The sequence below is a fragment of the Chaetomium strumarium genome (genome assembly GCF_033439665.1).
Source record: "Chaetomium strumarium strain CBS 333.67 chromosome Unknown B0T15scaffold_3, whole genome shotgun sequence".
Lineage (NCBI taxonomy): Eukaryota > Fungi > Ascomycota > Sordariomycetes > Sordariales > Chaetomiaceae > Chaetomium > Chaetomium strumarium.
In genome coordinates this window covers 813,359-831,487 of record NW_026944431.1, presented here as the reverse complement: position 1 = coordinate 831,487, position 18,129 = coordinate 813,359, and the positions used below count along the sequence as shown (strand labels likewise).

Genomic DNA, 18,129 nt, shown 5'->3' with positions numbered 1-18,129 from the left:
ACTTGAACAACACCATGTCTTGGCACTGGAGGAAGCTCGGAAGGGTTAGGGTTCTAGATGGCCGTGGAGTTTGAACCCCTGATATCAATCCGCATCCAATGAGCCACTCATCGTGTTTTGTGACAGCAGCATCACACAATGATCTTCCCGTGGACCAGAGTAAGGCGCTCCTCGCTGCCTTAGCAGCTCGAGGTTCTGAGAGGTCCGAAGAGTACATCCCCGATAAATCGCAGTGAGGTGCATGGAGCTGAAGCTCCGCTAACGGTTCCGGTTCTAGTCTTCCCTCCGTCTGCGCGCCCAACTGTCTAGTATCAAGCTTCTGGCAAAACATCAAGATGGTAATGCTTGCGCTTCGGAATCTGCTTTCCCCACCCCGCCCCCCACTGACATGCTCCGACAATGGTTCCTCTTGCCGCCTCTCCACCAGAGATGTCGGGTATTCTTTCCTTATGCGGGTAACTCAAAAGCAAATTCCGAATGGTGCTTCGACCTCTCCGTCGACTGCTCCCTTTGACCATGAGCTTGGTGAGATTGATGGTGACTTAGCTCCCCTCCATCCGCCACAGTAGACAGCGGCACCATCCCCACCACCGCCTGATTCGGGCTCTGCCAGCTGCTCTCGGACGGTGAGGTGGGCGGTGACACATGCCCATATCCTGTTGGCATGGCATCTCCTTGCAGCTCAGGCCGCATCACCCACGACCCAACCGGGAGTTCAGGATACGCGGGCCTGGGGGGCACCACAGGCGTGGGCATCTCCACCGGCACGGGTCCTGATACAGAGCCGGGCCCAGGGCTCTTGTCAGTTTGTGTTGATGCTGCTGCCTGTGGACTGAACGGTGCATTCCTCTCAGTTCTCCGGCGGCGCAACACCACCCACAATGCCGAGAGCGCGCCAAGGAGGAGTATGCCCCCAAACGCTGAGCCGATAGCGATGCCTACTTTTGCGCCGTCGCTGAGGGGATGGCCACCAGTCGACGAATCAACGCTGCTGACAGGCGTACTTGTCGATGTCGGGAGTGCCGATCCTGAAACTACTGAGGTGGACGATGAGGAGGTCAAGATATCGGTGGTCTCCGAGGTAGGGGTGGAGGTTGTCGGGCTCGGCAGCCCCGTGACCGTGGGAAAGTGACCCTCGGCCCACTCTATAGTGCCGCCTGAGGTGCTTGGAAGCGAACCAATGCCTTCGATCTGTGCTGCTGCTGAGAAAGCTACGGTCATACTCTCGGATTCGGGGGGGCATGTGCACGAGTCGCCCTTGACGATGGTTGACGGTTTAGCTTTCTCCTTGCACGCGACCCTTTTGTTTGACACGGTTAGATATGTTCCGCACTTGTGAAGAGTTATCTGGGACAGGCGATGCGCACCACCGATTGGGCCTGCAGTAGATGAGGCCGGCCCATGGGTAATCTTGAAGATTGCTGTCGTCAGTCCTGCAAAGGGCAATCGGCATCCACATTCAGCAGTCCTATCATACCCTTGTACGAGTCCTTGTCGGGGCAGTTTTGAACGTCGTACTCAATGTCGGTGCATCCTGCTAGGTATGTGGTTCCGTGCTCTGCGTTGTAGCAGGCATTGTGCGCGAGACAGTAATCGCCCTTCTGGCAGCAATGGTAATGTCCAAATATCCAGTTTCCGCAAGGGATAAAGTTGTTGCTGGCGAGCTGCTGTGCTGCATAAAAGCAGGTGCCGTTGCTGACGGATGGATCGGGGTCAGCCATCCTTGCTGTCGGCGCAGCAGGCCCTTCAGAAGGGGAAGACCGATGGTTGGAAGAATTTGAGGTAGGTAGGAGTCGGTCTTAGCTAGGCTCCCATCTCCGGGAAGTCATTTCCAGTTTGCTCACGACATCGGTCGGTTTGGGAGATGGAACAAGATTCTGCCGCAGAAACGAGAAACACTGGATGAGGAAGGAACGAGTTGTCATACACATCGTGGGATGACACCTAGACGGCAAGCGGCGGCTGCCGTGTTCTGTGTTTGCCATCGTGGAACCCAACCGACTTCTACAATGTTCCTTCATTTTCAGCTGATCGGTGCTTGTGTATAGTATCAGTACCGAATGGCAGCATCATGGACGAATATACACGAGATCTTCGACGCCCTATCAACCCTGATCACTCGCCGCGACCCTCCTCAACAGGCCTCACCTTTTCTACTTCTGAGAAGAATTTTCTCTGGCTGATCCCAGAAACTGCATACCTTTGCGGGATTGAGATACCCAAAAACACTTTGACGTTTTCGTGCTACAAGCTTGCGGTTTCGGAAGGAGTGACTGCCAGTTGCACACGTTTCCAAACTCGTGGGTTTCGTATGGTATCCGCACGACCTGCCTGTCGGGTACCTTCCAGGCTGAAATCACTACTACGGTCCGTCGAGTTTGCTGAACTGAGCAGTCGATATCAGGAGCCCTGGTCACCTGGGAGAAGGGGAAAGCCGATACAATAGTCCACGACACCTCATCTCGGCCTTGAGAGCAAATTCGAAGCTAGATCAGCGTAATGATAGCAGCCCGTCTGTTGTTATGTGCTCAGAGACAACCTGTACTACTGGTATTGCTGGTGACATCGTCTGAAGCCATTCTTACCGCTCAATGTACGGAACATCGTTCAGGAGATATGGTCGAGATACTGAGGAGACTACTCCGACTAGTAATGCTTTGCTGGTAAAGTAAACAAACCTTCATATGGATCTTCACGATCGCCTATAGAGCGACAACTCCTGGCAGCTTACCAACCAAAGCTGAGAAGCTCGAGAAGCAAAAAAGAAGTTGTGTTGTTAGGGATCCAAGGTGACGATAGGTCGTCGAGAGTTACGTAGAGGAGACCATTCTCCTGTCAAGCTCAACCACACTTTCGCCGAGGGCCTTTGTGATAGTGATGGTATTGGTGTGACAATTAAAGGTCCTAAGGTACCTAAGGTATCTGGTGGCTTCAGTTTTGTAAGGTTGATCGCGACTTCCGGTCAGGGTGGGCGGGTCTGACAACATTAGGATCTCAACTACCATTCCAGCAGCCGAATTGATCGCGGAACGCCACTTCCCTCCGCCCCGGGCACCATGACGGGAGAATCTCGCTTCCCCAAGCCTGGCTCATCCGCCACCGCCGCCGACATGCTCAGTAGGCCGGGTGTCCCTGCCACTCCGCGCCCAGACATCGACAAGAGGACTCGCTCTCTGAGATGCCCACCGAGCCCGTGGCTCAAGAAGACCCAGTTGAGCGAGGACAAAGTGTACAGCGGGTAAGTAGTTTCAAAGAGTTGCTGAAGCAATCCAATTCGACCCTGGAAACCGGTGCGGGGGCGGTGAGAAGCTCTAGTGCTGATACAGAGGAATGAGCAACCAGCTCCGTCAAGACATCTGAAGTAAAAAGCGAGCGGGATGTGCCATGCCCTGGCTGCGCGCATTCGGCTCTCTTCGACTGGCAAACCAGTGGGGAATTACGCAACTATCTTGCAACCCCGAGAAAAGGGATCTGGCGCTGCCAGGCTCTAGGCCGGGGCCGGAATTGCCCCTGTTTAACTGTGTAAGTACAGGGTTGTTTCGGACTGAACAGAAGTGGTGTTGACCTCCGTTTTCCAAACGTACCTACACAGCCTACCGGACGATGTGGCCGCTTTCTCACGCCCTGGCCGACTGTCGGCAGAACAGCCTGACTCCTTGGAGTGTGCCGGACGGATGATTCGAAGGACAAGGGAACGGGACGAACAAGACCATGCCGCAGATCAAGGACCACTTGCTGCACTTTTCGAACCCCGATACTCTTTATACTTCGGTTTCTATCATACTTTTCAGAGTCTTTGTACCGCCTCTCTTCTCTGTCGTTATGCTTACTCTCATTATTCTCTTGCTATCGTGCTCTTGTTTCTTGCTCACTGTTTTCTTGCTCTACCTGTTTCGTGTTATATTTACTCCTTAGTCTCCTGGTGCGAGGAAGATAACCCTGCTCAAGCATGAGGAGATTAAAGTACTTTAGAGCAAACTCAAGAGGTCACTGGAGAAGTGAAAGCGGAGGAAAGGATAGAAGGGATCGCCGAGTAGGAACTAGAGAAGGAGCTGAGAGCAAAGCTACGTGCGCGGCGTATGAAACAGGCGGTCATACTCAGATGTCAGCTCTGGAAAGAGTTGATCCTCTCGCTGTATGATTATTGCGCTACGTACCTATCCATTCTTTTTCACCCTGTTTCCGTTTTCGTTCTTTTCTTCTCAGATGCTGACATCATTGTCCGTTTCATATTCATGTTCGAGCTGGGTGGACCATTGTGACTAGGAGGTAGTCGACATCATTCGAGGAGGACGAGATTCTTACTGACTACTCATTGAGCACTTATATGTGCAATGAGGATCTAGACTCTTAGAGGAGATATCGAATAGCCTCTGTTGCGGTCCTGCGTAGCTACCTAAGGTATCCAAAGGCGAGAGATAGCCTCGCGTCCTCCCACTCACTTTCCACCACCGGCGCTTCAATTCACGCGTCTCCTGGGACCGGGAAGGGAAGCGTGAGCAGCAAGGCTGCGCCAAAGATCTTCAATCACGCTCTGCAACATTATTAGGCGCACCATCAGATCAGTCTATGTGAGAAAATGACTTTGGCAGGCACCTAGAGGCTAGAGTCTGAATCCCGACAGGGCCAGAACCGTACTACCCCTATTGTCCCTACTCCTCCGCCCTGGTCCTAGAAAGAGCTCCTAGCCCTAGGTCCCGGGTAGGTACCCCAATGTTCCCAAGCTGAGAATTAGAACGCCTCGGAACCTCCTCAAGATCGTTACGGCGTCTATACGGATATGTCCACCAAAGAATTGCTTTGGTTTGCCCGACTCCAGACGAAAGCTGACCGGGGTATATGTCAAATGCCTTCTTTTCTGTCGTAGTCAGGTTTAGGGGCAATTCACCAATGTAGATGAGAATGACGTGCTCCATGCATTTCCCGATACAACAGCACCATTCTGATGACACATGTTGTCTCCAAACGCGCCCGCACAGCAGGCAAGCCACCCCCCCCCCCCCCCCCCCCCCCCACACGCGATGACGCGATCAGGCTCGCGTCTAACATCACCGCATATCGCGTTGCCGGAGCCCACCGACGTGCTCGACAAAAGCTCGACATGCCGTTGTCCCGGACCACTCCCCCGCTTTAAATCCGGGGTTTATCTCGACACTGTTACCAGTAGAAGCAATAGTCCATCAGCTAGTGCAGCTTATCGGATCGATACGACCTCCCTCGTCGGACCTCGCCGCCTAATAAGGGATATATCTTTGGCGGAATCGGCACGCGGATGCCGCGTAGACAGGAGAGCTACGTCCTGGCCATGTATTGTGATTGGAAGGAGGACACGCACGCAATCGCATCCATGTCGTATTGCCATCATCAAGCTTCGACCCCGCAGTAACTTGCAAGAGATGGGCTCTAGGTAATTGGGTGGGGGGGGGGGGGGGGGCGGGAAGGGGGAGATATAAGAAGAGGTGGCCGGCAGCTCAGCTTGTGGCGTTTCACGAAAGAACAAGAGGATACTGCAGGACTTTGGGCATCAAACATAACAAAGGAACATCCCGAAATGGCACCCTCCGCAGTCGAAGTCGAGACGTCCACGGTCCCAGATCTGGCGACTCTTAAGCTCAAGGCCTCGCATAACGGCCCCTACAAAGAGCTGGCAGCCAACAAGTATGACCCAGATGCTGAGGCAGGACTAAAGGGCCACAAGCCCGCCAAGGTGCGCAGACCACACACCCTATCTATGTCAAGCTCGTCAGGATCAAAGGGAGGATCCCCATGCTGACCCCCAGAAACTGAAGTACCCGCACTACCTCCCGACCTGGGACCGCGCGCAAAAGTACCCTCCACTTGAGCCGTTCGAGCACTACGAGCACGGCAAGGACGCCGACACGTCGTACCCGAACCTGCTGCCGGAGGGGGAAGTCTCGGTGACGCACCTGACGCCGACCATCGGCACCGAGGTCAGGGGCATCCAGCTCAGCTCTCTCACCGCGGCCGGCAAGGACGAGCTCGCGCGGTTCGTGGCCGAGCGCAAGGTGGTTGCCTTCCGCGACCAGGACTTTGCCGACCTGCCGATCGAGAAGGCGCTCGAGTTTGGGGCATATTTCGGCCGGTATGCACTGAGTGGATGAAACATATTTTCTGGTCGTCGTATGAGGTTGGGAGTAGTAAAAACGCTGACACCGCTTGACCCCCTCGATAGCCACCACATCCACCCAACATCGGGCGCGCCAGCCGGCTACCCGGAAATCCACCTCGTGCACCGCGGCGCCGGCGACACCAGCGTGGATAAGTTCTTTGCCAACCGTACAAGCTCCGTGGCGTGGCACTCGGACGTGTCGTACGAGCAGCAGCCGCCCGGCACGACCTTCCTCTACATCCTGGACAAGCCGTCGACGGGGGCGACACGCTGTTCGTCAACGCGGCCGAAGCCTACAATCGACTGAGCCCCCTCTTCCAGCAGCGGCTGCACGGCCTGCGGGCTACACACTCGGGCATCGAGCAGGCCGAGTCCAGTCTGGCGAGGGGTGGGATCAAGCGGCGCGAGCCCGTCGTCAACGAACACCCCATCGTGCGGACGCATCCTGCCACGGGAGAGAAGGCACTTTACGTCAACCCGCAGTGTGAGTTTCTCCTCCGAACTCCATCCCCATCCTGATCCGCCCCCTTTCCCACCCCGGCCCCAAATCCTCAAGACCGCCGTCGTCAGGGTTGATATAACTGACCGAGTCACATCACGAAACAAAAAGTCACCCGCGACATCGTGGGCCTCAAAAAGGAAGAGTCCGACGCCATCCTCAAGTTCCTCTACGACCACCTGGCCTTCGGCGCCGACTTCCAGGCCCGCGTCAAGTGGGAAGAGCGGACGGTGGTGGTTTGGGATAATCGGGTAACCCAGCACTCGGCGTTGGTCGATTGGAAGGACGGCCAGCGGCGGCATTTGGCGCGCATCACGCCGCAGGCTGAGCGGCCCTTCGAGACGCCGTTCGAGGGTTGATGAGCTTAGGGTTCTTACTGGATCTCGGAATGAGGGGATGGGTTGGCTTGGGGTGGGAATGCATGTTTTGGTGACCAGGCTGTTGGTCCGATTATTGTTGATGTCTATATCAAGGGGATTTCGTCTAGCGGTGTTTGGGTCTCTGACTTGATGTTGCGTTCCTGAGCTTTGGTCTCGCGCCGCCGCTTTTGCTCCGTTCTTCGGGCACGTAGTCTGGAGAAGAAGTCGTCGTCGCCATCGTTGGGTGCGTCAGTAGCTTCGCTCCTAGGAGCGCCGTGAGCTAGCGCTTGTCTTGGAGCAGCGCCGGCGGCCCTGAGTGGATTATTTGGCGCGCTGGGCTCTGACTTCGATCTGATCGGTGGTGTTGCGACAGCTGACCGTGGAGCAGATGTTTCCGTAGCTTGGTCCGGATGCCGTACACCGGATTTCGGTCTCCAAGAAGGTTGGTTGTCGAGGTCATCGTCGCCATCGTCAGAGTCAGGTGTGGGCTCTCGCTTAAACCTGACTGCTTGGCCTCCATATTTTCCATCCGATACGAGCGAGCTGCTGGTGCGCAGCAGTCCTTTAACCTCATGCCGCCTCCTAGACGGGCTAGCATCCATCGCGTCCCGAGAACTGGTCCCGGGCCGACTTCCCGTCGTCAATGACAAGGGAGCAGCCTGCTTTCTCGGACTGTCCATCAAGCCCTGCAGTGAAGTCAATGCACGCCGCGTCGAGCCCTCCTCCTCGTTCTTGGCTCGCTTGCCCAGGGTGCTTGCGATGCCCTTGCGCTGCTTGGAGGCGGCGTCGAGGGCGGCATGTCGCCTTTTTACGAGGTCTGTCATCTCGCCCGTCACGGGTCTCGATATGTTCTGGATGGTCTCAGCATTCTGGGACTTGGCCAGACCCCGGAGGCGCTGATACTCTGCGGCGTGGAGGTGCCGCGTGAACTCGCCCGCCACCGCGAGAAACTCGTCTTCAACCATGCGATACTTGTCGTCATGGTCGACGCCCTCTATCATGAACCTGCCGGATATTAGCTGATGTGACCACTTTGACACAGAGCTTTGTGGAAGCCCGTACTCCTCCTTTGGTGGCTCGGGTGGCGGCGAGGTGGACGGTGATCGGGCTGGCTCGCTCGTCAGCGTTGTGACGTGGTCGGCAGTGGGTGAGTAAATACCCGAACTGAGTGCCAGGCTGCGTCTGGCCCTCCTGCTCGGCTCCGGAGTCGACTCTGCTTTGGGCCTTGGAGTAGGACGGTGTGACGGCGCTGGACTGCGGCCGGCGGATGGGGCTGGGCTCGCTGCAGCTTTGGGGCGAGACGGTGTCTGCTTAGTTGCCGCGGCTCCGACTTTCCACGGCAATTGTCGGGGCATCGCGAGTCCCAGACTAGGAGTTGCAAGGGTGACGGCGCTCCTTTCTTCGCTTATTACATCTAAGTTCTAATCCAAGATTTTGACGCGCTAGCCATGAAGACTGATGATGCCAAAACCGAGCGGTGAAGATGCTAGACTTTTCAAGCGGTGGTTCGTTGAACATGTCAAGCAAAGAACTGTAGTCACGGTGGTGAGAGAATCAGAGTTCGTCATCTGTGTGCCCGCCAGGGGAAGTCACACATCCTGGGAGATTTTTCGGTTTCCTTTGGATGAAGTGAGGTTTGTGTTGAGTCGAGCTTCACAGCGTGTCTGAGCGATGTGGTGTTGCCTGTTCGGTATCTTACATAATTCTGTAACAGCAGTTGCACAAATTGTTAAATTCGCTGACCGTTACGGTGATTGGAAGGCGTAACCAGAATGATCATGTATAAATTACGTTACCAGATATTGAGGACTGGAAGAAGCATGTGATAATACCTTCTTAATGTGAGGTACTCACACAAGACATAGCCTTAGAGAAATTACAGCTAACGTTACTGGGCAATGCATGACCACCAACAATCGCGCTGAAAGGGTGGTGCTATCGCAGAGTAAGGTACAGGTACTAGATACCAGGAATTACGGTTAGATGCTGAATCGGACCCACAAGGACAGGAAACCTTCAACCGTGATTTGAACATCATTCCTAAACTGTAAGCTAACAGACATCACCAAGGGTATATACTTCCATGCATGATAATCGGATATGCAGCGCTGAGAAACTAATCCAAGCTCCCAACTTCAAACCACGCCCATTCAGCCGATATTGAACTCGCTAGCGGTGTTCATGACCATCTTCATCTTCTCCCTCATCCGTCTCGCCGCATCCTCATCCACGGCGCCAACCCCATCGTCATCGTCATCATCATATCTCTTGCTAACCTTGCCACTGCTCGAGATCTTGGACATCTTCTCCCCCGCAGCAGGTGCCTTATGCGCGCGTCTCGCGACACCGCCGCCGATGCCCCCTGGCGTCTCCCGCAGGCCAAACGCCTTTGCCATATGCCCAAGATGGAGCTGGGTGATGTCGAAGTAGACACGCTCTTCACGCACGTGCGTGGCATAGGCGCGGATGTGCGAGCGGAAAGCCTGGCGGGCGGCATCGAGGAGCGGGTTGTCCTTGGGGTTCGCCTTTTGCTGAGATTTCCATGATTTAGCCTTCCCTTTGGCGTTGGGTTTGCCGGTGTCTTCTGTGTCTTCGTCCGCGTTGGCGCCAGCCGGGCGGGCGAGTAACCGCTGTTCGAAGTGGAGCTGGAGTGCTTCGGCGCGAGAGGTCCACGTCTGTTTCTCCGTCTCAGAGGTAGTGTGGGTGGACGGCAGATTGACTGCCGTCGCCAGCCCCTTTTGAAGGATAGACTCGTAGAGCTGAGGCGTGATGGGAGTTGAGGTAGGAAGGATCGAGGTGTACCCCTCTTCGCTGCCAGGAAGAAGAAAGAGAACGGCTTTGCCCGGGCGACCCGCACGAGCTGTTCGCCCGATGCGGTGTACGTGGTCAGGCACCGCAAAGGCCGGGTCGTACTCAATGACGAGGTCAACCGCAGGGACGTCCAAGCCACGGGATGATATGTCGGTAGTGATGAGAACTGCTGGGTCCTTGCAGCTCGCAAAGGAGCTCAAGGTTGATGAGCGCACCGGCTGTGCCAGCGAACCGTGGAGCTTGTGAAGCATGACTTTGGGGTTTGCTGGAGACGTCATGTAGGCGGCTGGGCCAACAGTCGAAGCCGTCTCTGGTCTACGGCTGTCTTCGGTTGGCGACGACTCCGGAGTCGGCGGCTCAAGAGCTTTCGTGTCCTTTAGTAACTCGAAATGGAAGTCGACCGAATCAGCGCAGGAGATGAAGATGATGGCCTTCATGACCGAGCCTCGTCTCGCGAACGTCGACTTCAGGAGCGCGACCAGCGTAACCAAGCGCAACTTGGCTGGCACAATGATAGTAGACTGCTTCAGCTGCGACGGCGCGGCGAATACAGCCTCGTGTCCTGCTTCGGCATCATTGTCCGTCTCTGACTTGGATGCGGTTATGTGCACAGCATCCTCTAGGCTGATCTCACCTAGCCGCTGCACGTTCATTTTCATGGTTGCAGAACACAGCACGGTTACCCTTCGGGAAGGGAGAATGCCTTCGAGCAAAACGCCCTCTGCATTTTGCTTCAGCAGCTTATCCGCTCTGATCTTCCCGACAATCGCCCGAATATCGTCTTCGAACCCCATCTCCATCATCCGGTCGCCTTCATCCAGTACGAGCCACCTCACTGTGCCGACGTTGAGGACCTTCGTATTGTCGAGGTGATCGGCCAGCCGGCCGGGAGTTGCGATCAAGATATTGACGCCTTTGCGGATCCGGGCCTTTTCCGACTTCTTGCTCTCGCCTCCTATGACGGTCGTGCAGACGAGCCACGGAGCGCATCGCAGCACCTTTTCCAGCACCACAGCAATCTGTTTGCACAATTCCCGCGTGGGAGCCAGGATGATGGCGAACAGTCCGGAATCCCGGTGCACTTTGATGTCCTTTGGCGTCCCATCCTCGTTCAAACTGAGCGCCATGATCCTATGGACGATCGGCAAAAGATATGCCAATGTCTTTCCTGAACCCGTCTCAGCTTGCAGGAAGGCATCGCTGTCTTCGGCTATCAGCTGCGGCACGGTGTTCTTCTGGATGGCTGTTGGCGCCTTCATCTCCAGCTTCGTTGCGAGGTGTTGTGCGAGACGTAGCGACAGACCCAGCGAGCGGAAGTTCGCAGCTTCTTCGGACAGTGGTGCGTTGGATGGCTTCGCCGGTTCGACTTCCTCGACCGATGGTTGGTCGAACGAGGTGACAGGAGCCGGATTCGACGTGAACAAGCTCGACGAGATCTGCCCCGTCCTCATGGCATGGCTGGGCGCCTTGGTGGAGGCATCAGCCGTCTTTGGTATCTTTGGATTCTTGTAATAGTCTCCATCATCTGTTCTCGGCCTCTTCGCCGGTCTGCTAGAGTCGTGATCGCTGGCGGTTGGTCCTCGCCTTGGCGGGGTTGACGAGGGCCCGTTCTGCTGTGATTGTTTGACACTTCTTTGCGCCTTAAGCCGGTCTCTCCAGCGTCCTCCCTTAAACTTTACTTGGCTTTTCAATGGTCCATCGCCAAGCTCAAAGTTCAGGAGCATGCCATCGTCTGCCATGGTTGCTGGTTTGGCCGTTCTCGATCGTTGAGCTTAGATGTCCGGCAGAAAAAAGTCGACCGCCCGGTCGCCAGCATGGCAATTGGCCGTCAAGCAAAAGGTGGGACAGATACGCCAGGAGCTTGGCTTTTTCACCGCTTACCATAAATGGAAAGCTCGCCGACGACACCCCCATTCCCATGGGAACATGTGTCGATGTTGGTTGCACAGATGCTGTACAGTTTTTCACTGACGCCTGAGCAAGTACCTACCATGACTGCACATGCACTTCCTATCGAGCGTGATTTGATGATCTATCATGTGATCCCATGGTTGTTTGTTGAAAACCTGTGGTCGGCATGCAGCTAGCCATGTTGGTGTATCGGAAGTTACCGCTACTAACGTTACATTACGCTGCTGGTCTGAAATTTTGAAAATAAATAGCAAAACAGCCATAACGGTTGGTTCAACACAAGAAGAGAGAGAATCTAGCAATACTCGAGAAGGCCATTTTTAGCCAGTCTTCCTTTTCTTCCGAAATGTTCGGCTGCCCATGTTGAGATAGAAATGGTAGGGCTGACGAGTCAGGCGCTAACCAACTTACCAGGGTTCGCGCTAATCTGCATGGGCCTGTGGAGGCCGCTGACCCCTGATTCCGAGCACCCGGGACGCTAGCCATCGGACTGATTGCCCGATTTATTACCAAGGATCCCTCATCCGACCCTCATCAGTTCCATTGCACGTATGACTCGCGACGGCAGTGTTTGCTCAATAAAGTGGCTGTTGGTGTGTGAACCATTCAAGGCCTGAACAAGCGAGAACAAGGAATGAATGTCTCATGGGCCCCCTCAGCCATGTCTCGGACGCTTGTAGAGCCCGGGCTTTAGCAATGGCCGAGTCGGGGCCGGTACTTGCACGCTCCGCGACGTGCCCGATGCCCGATTTCGTGGTCTTTCCCCATCACGCGTTTGAAAACGGTCGGCGAAGTCGGGACCGACAACAAAGAATTGAAATGGCATGACCTGAACGAACCTTCTGGTTCCCGCTGGCTGCAGTTGGACTTCCCCAAAACCAAACTCCGACCAGGATAATACTCGGGCTTCTCAGCTGTGGCACAACGCAGGCACGCCCTCAACTTTTCGGTGTTCCGGACGTCCACCACATTCGCCAGCTAATAATCCAACCGCCCAAAAAATACTTAACAGACCAGCCGCTTGATTTCGAAAATGCCTTCGGGAACACCGTTCCGGCCTTTTCTGCGCGCCACGCATGGAGCAAGCGTAATGAGCTCCCCAGTCGCCATCGCAGCCGCTGCTGCGGGCATCGGCGCATTTGCTTGGTACCTGCGTAGCAGTGGTGCTAACTCGGACAAGCCCATCTTCAGCAGCTTCGGCTTTCATACCTTGCGCCTCCACAGCACCGAGCTGGTGAACCACAACGTCAAGAAGTTGCGCTTCGAGCTACCAGATGCGAGCAAACCGGGCGGGCTTCCCCTAACGTCTGCGCTGCTGACCATCTCCTTCCCCAACGGCCGTTGGCTTCCTGTCCTCCGGCCTTACACTCCGACCAATGACCTCAGTACGCGCCGCGCTCATACCTCCCCAGTCCAGTATTTATTTCCAGTACTAACTGATTTTGCTAGATGAGCCCGGCTTCATCGAGTTGATGGTCAAGCTCTATCCCAACGGCAAACAAAGCACCCACCTGCACTCCCTCAAGCCGGGCGACACACTCACGTTCGCGCCGATCAAGGGACTCGCATGGACGCCCAACAAGCACGCACACGTGGCGCTCATCGCCGGCGGTGCGGGCGTCACGCCCATGTACCAGCTTGCGCGTGGCATCCTGCAGAACCCGGGCGATCGGACACGCATCACGCTCGTGTGGGGCAATAACACGGATGAGGATATCTTCCTCAAGGATGAGATTGCCACGCTGGAGCGGAACTACCCCGGACGGTTCAAGGTGGTGAATGTCGTGTCCAACCCGAAGGCCGGGTCGCCCCACGTGAAGGGATACATCACCCGGCAGGTGCTGGAGAACGCTGGCTTGGGTGCGGAAGGAGGTAAGAATCGGGACGTGAAGGTCTTGATGTGCGGTCCGCCCACCATGGAGAAGGCGTTGAAGGGGAGGCGGGGAACGGGCGTGTTGGCAGAGTTGGGGTACAGGCCGGATCAAATTTACACTTTCTGATGAGCTTCATCCATGGAAGGGTTGTTACTTCTTGGCAGTTGGAGATGACAATTGGTGTGCGTTATTAGACCTGGCACTTTAGCACTTTCATATCGCCCCTCTTAGTTGTAAACAGATCGACAGTGACTCGGACTCGCTAGTACTCATGGATCGATTTAATCTGGTCTGGCGTCTTAGTGTCACGAAGACTGTAGGCCTCAACTGCTGACATTTCGTGCACAGACCAACGCGTTTCCCGAATCTTTTTTCTTGTCTTCCCACCGAAACCGCTTCCCTGAAGAGATGTGCTAAGGCACGAGCTTTCGTTGTATGATCAAGAGATACTGTCGTGATGCAACGACCACTCTGCTCTTAACATGAAGCGCCAATATCACGACTCGTTTCCAGGAGATTTCAAAACAGATTCAGTCCCCAAACCCGACCAACCCTGACAGTAAACAGACCGTTTGTTCAGGCGAGAGAAAGGTGCTTTTTGATGTCCCTTTGCTGCTAGAGTCGACCACTCGGCGGCAGTATTTCACTCATACCTGACGGGCAAAGCAGATTCAACTTTCAAGTCTTCGCAATTGCCAGGTTTCCAATTTCCTCGGGCCCTACAACAGCCCTCCGTGAAACCACCAAGGCAATGCCTGCATGACGACATCTCAGCACCGACAACCACACCTACCTTGTAACCTCGCCCATCATCGCCATGGCCCTCCGCGCAACCCGCACCCTCCTCATGAGGGTCACCCAGCCCCCATCCCCAGCCCGACAGACCAAACCGAGACCAACGACAATCCTCGAAGTCGAGCGCAAGTTCCGCCGCCTCGCCGTGCCGACACTCACCGATATCTGCACCACCACCACCACCAAGAACCACAGCAATCGCTACTGCTACAAGTACAATCCGAATCCCAATTTCCGATCCGTCGTCCCCCTCCCGACCCGCACGATCCACGACATCTACTATGACACGCCGGACCACACGCTCTGCACATCGGGCGGCGCCTGGATCCGTCGGCGCAACGGCGAGTGGCAGGCCAAGTTGAAGCGGGGCGGCGACTTTGTGAACTCGCGCTTCGAAGAGCTGCGCGGTGCCAGGGAGATCGGGAATTGCATCCGTTCGATTTTGGGCGGCGTCAGCAGCGGCGGCGGTGTTGTTGTCTTCCAACACGAGGGGGAGAACAACTTTGGGCTGGAGAAGCTTGCCGAGTTCGTCACCACGCGCGAAGCGTGGTTGGTGGATGGGGAGTTCAAGGTCGTGAGGGACAGGATGGATTTCGGGCATGAGGTTGGGGAGGTGGAGTTGCAGGTTGAGGTTCCCATTGACGAGGCGGAGAAGGAGAGAGGGGCGGTGATGATGGAGGAGATGGATCGGAGGATCGAGGGGTTTATGAAGAGGTATGCGTGGGTTTGGGAGACTGGTGAAGCGGTGGGGAAATTGACGGCGTATTTTGAGATGATGATGAGGGAGAAGAACGGGGGTGTCTGAGAGGGGGGCGGATGGGGAGCACTGTATCCCAGACAGAGCATCGGCTGATGAAAAGTCGTTGTTTGGCTGATTGTGGTAAGGTACCTGCCCACACTGGAGTACTCCCGCGATTACCTCAACCTGTGAGGTACCTACTATGTGGGCAAGACTAGGTAGACAGTAACAGTGGGTATGGGGGACAAACATATGCTTGATAAACCATAATCCGCATCAATTACTACCTTGAACAAGTCCGCTATGATTCGCTAGAGTTGTACTGTATGTATGATGCTCCGCCCAGAGACACTGATTCCTGAGAGCCTAAGGCGAGGGTGAGGGTGAGGGAGGCACCGGTGCATCGGCTTGCACCAGCCGTTGCCATTCCTCCCTCGTCTGCAGCGCCTCCAACAACTTCTTCCAGGAGGATTCAGTCTCTCCACTGCTGTCGATCTGCTCCCAGTTAGTAAAGCACAGAGAAGACCACTCGCAACACTGCTTAGGTATGTACCTAGTCGGTAGACTTACCTCAACGAGCTTGTCCTTTCCCTGGGCTTTGCCGTAATGGCGCACGATTGCGGGGTTCAGTTCGCAATACTCATTGTATCGCTTGTCGAACACCTCGCTGGTGTCTCCCGGTCGGCCGTCTTTCCTGTTGACCACGCGGTGTTTGGCTACTTCTGGCCGACAGTTCAGGAGGACAACGAGCTCCGGGTCGCCGAACTGGAAGGTGAAATAGGTTAGGGGGTTGTAAGCGTCGTGTCAAGTAATACTCATTCAACTCACCGCCTTCTCGAACTGCCAGACTTGCTCTTCCTCTCTAGGGAATCCATCGATGACGATGGGGCGTCCATATTGGCAGAGTTTGAACTCTTGTCGAAGGATCGGGAAGAGCCAGTTCCTGTGCACAAGATTGCCCTTCTCGACGTCATATCGAATCTTCTCATCTTCTTCGGCAGCCTTGCGAAGCAAGTCGCCGACCGAGATGTGCGTAAAGTTGTACTCCTTCACAAGTTGCTTGCACAGCGTTCCTTTGCCTGCTCCGGGAGCACCTAGCAAGCCATAAAGTCAGCCCGTCTGCAGAACAGATGTTGCCATTGACTGGTTGGACTGGAAGAAAGAAGTTACCGATGACAAAGATGTAACGGTGTTTCTCTTTCTCGCCTGCGTACTCCATCTTGGATACCTGAGTCAGGATAAAATGCTCTTTCGGGTTAAAGATTTGATTCTCCAACTTGGGTGTTTAAAAAAGAGAGAGTGAAGAGGAGGGGCCCAGCTTCTTTCAAGTTCCAGCTACCTATTATAGCCGCTGTCAGCCTGTCAATGCTGGGACGGTGGAAGGTGCTTTCCAATGTTGCTAACCAGAGCAACAATCAACAACAAGGACGCCCTTTCCTGCGAGCATCTTTTGGCAACCGGGATCCCTCTGCCGAAGCCCCAGCTTGCTGGGAAAGGGGTGCTGATGCGTCAATCAGCTGAAAAACAAAGAGGCTGAGTCATTAGACAAATACACGCATGAAGAGTTTGTGGTGCCACCCATGAGATTGAGGTTTGCAGTATGGCGTCCCCAGAGCATACTGGGGGCTATCATATACATATAAGGGGGCAGTTTCTCCATGGCAAGAGAGATGATGAAGTCGACATCCCTGACCATCGGAACGCTCCCCCGGAATACCTGGAAGTGTGCTGTTGCAGGGTGACCATAGCACAAATGGCTTTTATCGAATATCTCCTCCCGCTGCTCATCTTATTCTTCTGGATCGGCCTCTACGCCAACTACCTGGCCAACGACGGCATTGTCCTCCCGCGCTCCCGGCAACGCAAACCCAAAATACCCGTCTCAGTGAACTACCATTTCACTCGGCGCTGCAACAAAACATGCGGCTTCTGCTTCCACACGGCCACCACTTCCCACATCGAGGACCTCCCGCGCCAGAAAGCCGCCCTCCGGCTCCTCGCGCAGGCCGGCATGCGCAAGATCAACTTTGCCGGCGGCGAGCCCTTCCTCTACGCCAAGCCGCTCGGGGCCATGATCGACTTCTGCAAGCGCGAGCTGCGCCTAGAGTCCGTGTCGGTGGTGACCAACGGCAGCCTAGTGCGGGAGGCCTTCCTGCGCCAGCACGCGGGCCAGCTCGACATCCTGGCCGTGTCGTGCGACTCGTTCAACGAGCAGACCAACATCGCCATCGGCCGGGGCAGCGGCGACCAGGTCAGGAAGCTATACCAGATCGCCGAGTGGTGCCGGCGGTACGGCGTCATGTTCAAGCTCAACACGGTCGTGAACAAGCTGAACGTCGCCGAGGACATGAACGCCCACATCGCGGCGCTGAAGCCGTTCCGGTGGAAGTGCTTCCAGGTGCTGATCGTGCAGGGCGAGAATGACTCCGAGGCGACGCTGCGCAATGGGCACAAGTTTACCATTTCCGACGACGAGTTTGACGAGTTCTGCGAGAGGCACAAGGGCCAGGCGTGCTTGGTGCCGGAGCCGAACCGGCTGATGGCGAGGAGCTACCTCATTTTGGACGAGTATCTTCGGTTTTTGGATCGGACGGGCAAGCAGCCGTCGAGGCCCATCTTGGAGGTCGGTGTCCAGAGGGCATTGGAGAGTGTCTACTGGGATGAGGATGCGTTTGTGGAGCGTGGCGGGCTGTATGAATGGTCGAGGCAGGAAGGTGCAGGTGGCGGCGGTTGTGCCGAGGGGAAGGAGCTAGACGATGGCGAGAAGGGCAGTTGCGCTGGGAAGGAGTTGGATTGGTAAAAGCGGCAGCTAAGCGAGCTTATTACCCTAGGTACCTTAGGTAGTACCTTAGTTGCCCATGCACATGTAGGATTGAGCACAACGTGATGATGCAGGCCAATACGGAGTATCACCACCAAAAGAAGGTAGCGTCTTGGCGGTGTTGATACCTAAGGTAGCCATGCTGCTTAATAAAAAGAATAGCTAGCGCCCCTGAAGTGAGCTGTTCTCC

At 55.4% G+C, this 18,129-nt stretch overlaps 8 protein-coding genes across 8 annotated transcripts; 4 read left to right on the top strand and 4 right to left on the bottom strand.

Annotated features, from left to right (window-relative positions):
• Positions 1-138: 138 nt before the first annotated feature.
• B0T15DRAFT_527455 (uncharacterized protein) lies at positions 139-1,874 on the bottom strand. Its single transcript, XM_062868975.1, has 3 exons — positions 1,478-1,874; positions 1,368-1,410; positions 139-1,300 (listed from the first exon to the last, which is right to left on the bottom strand). Exons 1-3 carry the CDS (start codon positions 1,719-1,721, stop codon positions 448-450), a joined length of 1,140 nt encoding a protein of 379 aa, XP_062722305.1. The 5' UTR covers positions 1,722-1,874; the 3' UTR covers positions 139-447.
• Positions 1,875-5,551: 3,677 nt separating this feature from the next.
• On the top strand, positions 5,552-6,988 carry B0T15DRAFT_509895 (uncharacterized protein; the record flags this gene model as incomplete). Its single annotated transcript, XM_062867826.1, has 5 exons — positions 5,552-5,707; positions 5,748-6,103; positions 6,194-6,406; positions 6,439-6,614; positions 6,741-6,988. 5 exons carry the CDS (start codon positions 5,552-5,554, stop codon positions 6,986-6,988), a joined length of 1,149 nt encoding a protein of 382 aa, XP_062722304.1.
• Positions 6,989-7,092: 104 nt separating this feature from the next.
• Positions 7,093-8,343, bottom strand: B0T15DRAFT_492062 (uncharacterized protein; the record flags this gene model as incomplete). The annotated part of the gene is made up of 2 exons (XM_062866832.1): positions 7,093-7,993; positions 8,051-8,343. 2 exons carry the CDS (start codon positions 8,341-8,343, stop codon positions 7,093-7,095), a joined length of 1,194 nt encoding a protein of 397 aa, XP_062722303.1.
• Positions 8,344-8,848: 505 nt separating this feature from the next.
• B0T15DRAFT_143503 (P-loop containing nucleoside triphosphate hydrolase protein) lies at positions 8,849-11,815 on the bottom strand. The gene has a single exon (XM_062861909.1). It carries the CDS (start codon positions 11,536-11,538, stop codon positions 9,139-9,141), a length of 2,400 nt encoding a protein of 799 aa, XP_062722302.1. The 5' UTR covers positions 11,539-11,815; the 3' UTR covers positions 8,849-9,138.
• A 928-nt stretch (positions 11,816-12,743) lies between these two features.
• On the top strand, positions 12,744-13,710 carry B0T15DRAFT_509892 (uncharacterized protein; the record flags this gene model as incomplete). Its single annotated transcript, XM_062867825.1, has 2 exons — positions 12,744-13,095; positions 13,160-13,710. 2 exons carry the CDS (start codon positions 12,744-12,746, stop codon positions 13,708-13,710), a joined length of 903 nt encoding a protein of 300 aa, XP_062722301.1.
• Positions 13,711-13,922: 212 nt separating this feature from the next.
• B0T15DRAFT_143545 (CYTH-like domain-containing protein) lies at positions 13,923-15,414 on the top strand. Its single transcript, XM_062861910.1, has 2 exons — positions 13,923-14,175; positions 14,254-15,414. Exon 2 carries the CDS (start codon positions 14,402-14,404, stop codon positions 15,182-15,184), a length of 783 nt encoding a protein of 260 aa, XP_062722300.1. The 5' UTR covers positions 13,923-14,175; positions 14,254-14,401; the 3' UTR covers positions 15,185-15,414.
• A 28-nt stretch (positions 15,415-15,442) lies between these two features.
• On the bottom strand, positions 15,443-16,414 carry B0T15DRAFT_527442 (P-loop containing nucleoside triphosphate hydrolase protein). The gene is made up of 4 exons (XM_062868974.1): positions 16,289-16,414; positions 15,947-16,212; positions 15,689-15,883; positions 15,443-15,613 (listed from the first exon to the last, which is right to left on the bottom strand). Exons 1-4 carry the CDS (start codon positions 16,335-16,337, stop codon positions 15,485-15,487), a joined length of 639 nt encoding a protein of 212 aa, XP_062722299.1. The 5' UTR covers positions 16,338-16,414; the 3' UTR covers positions 15,443-15,484.
• Positions 16,415-16,988: 574 nt separating this feature from the next.
• B0T15DRAFT_369882 (uncharacterized protein) lies at positions 16,989-17,873 on the top strand (the record flags this gene model as incomplete). Its single annotated transcript, XM_062864192.1, has 1 exon — positions 16,989-17,873. A coding segment is annotated over one exon (885 nt), but the record flags the coding sequence as incomplete, so codon positions are not given.
• Between the last annotated feature and the right edge of the window lie 256 nt (positions 17,874-18,129).